Below are 2621 nucleotides of genomic sequence, written 5' to 3'. Positions count from 1 at the left end.
CTCGGACAACATTTTCGCTAAGGAAAAAGTTGTTTCAAATCACCTCCTGAACCATCCCTTTCAAGGACCTCCAACATTTTTGGGACACCCTGTAAAGCATCCACCGTTATTAATTTTTAATCTATTCATATTTGAAATTATAGCCAGTGAAAAGGTAATAATTATTGCCTGATAAAATACTTCTTTTTTTGTAAATACATCTCTGCTTCTGAATCGATGAAAATTAGAAAATTATTTACAGTTTAGATTTAGATTAACCTAACCAGGCCACATCCAACCTTGCTAAATGCATCGCAGACAGGAAGCTTAAATATTCCATGATATCCGATTTCACCGCTTGTGAGCTTCGCTATATTGTATTATTTCGTATATTGCGCAAAGCTCCGGTTAATGTATTTCTGTATTTTCTACTTTTTTTTTTTTGGACGTTCAGGGCATGCTTTCTTAGTTGTAGGGCGTGGTTATGATTTTGCGACAAAGGGGAATGACAATGAAAGCGATCTGCTGCACGAGATCGACGGTGCTTTGAAAGTCGGCAAAGGATTTCTGTTTGGGAAAGGTGCGTCTCACGATCTTGCTTGGTTAAGTAGAGCATGCTTTTTAATTAAAAACAAAAATACAGAGAAAAGAAAATATTTTCTCGGCACTGGCTTGAATTATTATTTTTCTGTTCTCCGTAAAGCCTTCATTTTAAATTAAAATACTTCAATGAATATAATTAATTAATTAATTACTTAATATAATTAATTTAATATAATTAATTTAATATAATTAATAATTAATTTTACTTGAATTGAGTCAATATCAATAATTACAGTATAAATTGAAGTATTAATACAATTAATTAAAGCAGTTATTATAATTAATACTTGAATACAAAATGATATATTGTGAATATATCTGAAAACAAAGATATTTAAAACAATCTATTGCACTAAAATTAAAAAAATGATACAGGATCTGCCAACATGGAGATGAGAAACATTTTCAACACACTACTGCATATTGTGCATTGAGATGTTTATTATTAAAATACCAATCTCACGAAAATAATACATTGTGAATATATCTGAAAACAAAGATATTTAAAACAATCTATTGCAGTAAAATTAAAATAATGGAACAAGTTCTGTACACTTATTCGATTCCTAGAATTATCTCCAAAAATTTGGTTCTCTCACTCTGGAATACATCTAACGTCTACTTTCACTCAATAATACACAAAAGAATTCAGAAACTCTAAACATACACATATAAATGTACGACATCACTCACTCTAGAATATAACTAACGTCTCATTTCTACTCAATAATACACAAAAGAATTCAGAAACTGTATATACTCAATAGTTCCGTTTGAAGATCGAAGCGATATCGTCGAGCCGCGTCGCAGGCCTATTCTAAATCGTCGGTTCTGCGTAGTTGAACGACGCAGAGCGTTCGGGGATGGCGTCGGTGTCCGTGTCGGGCTCGCGAGCGTCTCGACGCCTCTCAGTCCTTGGACGTCTTTCGAGCGTCGTCCATCACCGCGCACGAATTCGACCCGACACGCAACCGACCGACGGTCTAACCGTTAGACTCCAACGCCATGCTGGAGAAAAGTGAGTGCGCGCGACATAGTGACGATTCTCGTGCAGTGGGTGGCGACGCGACGGTAGTGGCGTCACGGCGCCTTAAGGATTCGTTCAACAGGTTGTCCTACGAACGCAGAGGTCTGCTTTAAATTAGGACGCGGTCGACCGAACACTTCCGGCCACTTGGACGCGTTTCACGGATTTTTCATCCCTAATCGTCCCTTTTCCCTTGTTTCTTTTTCTCTCGTTCAAAGTGACATGTTCCCTTTCAGGTTCTTTTTAATCAAGGAAGACAAGTTCTGTAGTGTGCGAGGTTGATTTTAGCGTCGGAAGATCTTACGGTTCATTTTACCTTTCACCGTTGGAGAATTTTCTGACGGGATGATTTTTGTGTATAGTTTAAATCGTGTATAATTATTAAGTTGGTTTAGGGAAGTTTATTGTCAGGTTTCTACGGAGTGGAATTAATTAGAAGGCTTAGGATGGCGGATTTGGATAGATGCTCTCTGTATGGATTAAATGCTGTTTTAGTGGTTAGCGAAAAATGGCGATGGGTTCTGTAACTTTATTTGTGAAATTTAATGAAGAATTTAATTTGAAGTGAGAGAAGTGTGTGTGTGAGAGAAGTTTTATTAGGAGGATTTTATTTTCTTTATGGTATATTTAAAACGTTTTTAAATTCTGTATGTTATATATGTAAATGATAATTGTATAAATGTTATACAATAATAGTAATAACAACGTATACAAGGGTGTCCCAGAAATGTTGGAAGTCATTGAAAGGGGTGGTTCGGGAGGTGATTTGAAACAACTTTTTCCTTAGCGAAAATGTTGTCCGAGGCTTCGTTGAGGAGATATCAACGGAAAACACTGACCAATCAGAGCGCGAGGATGCTGGCGAAGGGCGGTCGCCTAGCGCGTAGCCCACGCCTACCGCGGGCGCTCCGACTGGTTGAGGGTTTTCTCTTAATATCTCCATAACGAAGGCTCGGACAATATTCTCGCTAAGGAAAAAGTTGTTTCAAATCACCTCCCGAACCACCCCTTT

At 37.4% G+C, this 2621-nt stretch overlaps 1 protein-coding gene across 1 annotated transcript in view; it reads left to right on the top strand.

Annotated features, from left to right (window-relative positions):
* Positions 1-2621, top strand: part of LOC128881952 (uncharacterized) — a 164891-nt gene that overhangs the window by 59039 nt on the left and 103231 nt on the right. The window contains exon 11 of the mRNA XM_054133425.1: positions 449-559. Coding sequence (XP_053989400.1) covers positions 449-559 — 111 coding nt within the window. The remainder of the gene's footprint in view (positions 1-448; positions 560-2621) is intronic.

This window comes from Hylaeus volcanicus, chromosome 9 (assembly GCF_026283585.1).
Source record: "Hylaeus volcanicus isolate JK05 chromosome 9, UHH_iyHylVolc1.0_haploid, whole genome shotgun sequence".
Classification (NCBI taxonomy): domain Eukaryota; kingdom Metazoa; phylum Arthropoda; class Insecta; order Hymenoptera; family Colletidae; genus Hylaeus; species Hylaeus volcanicus.
This window is presented reverse-complemented; position numbering and strand designations above follow the sequence as displayed.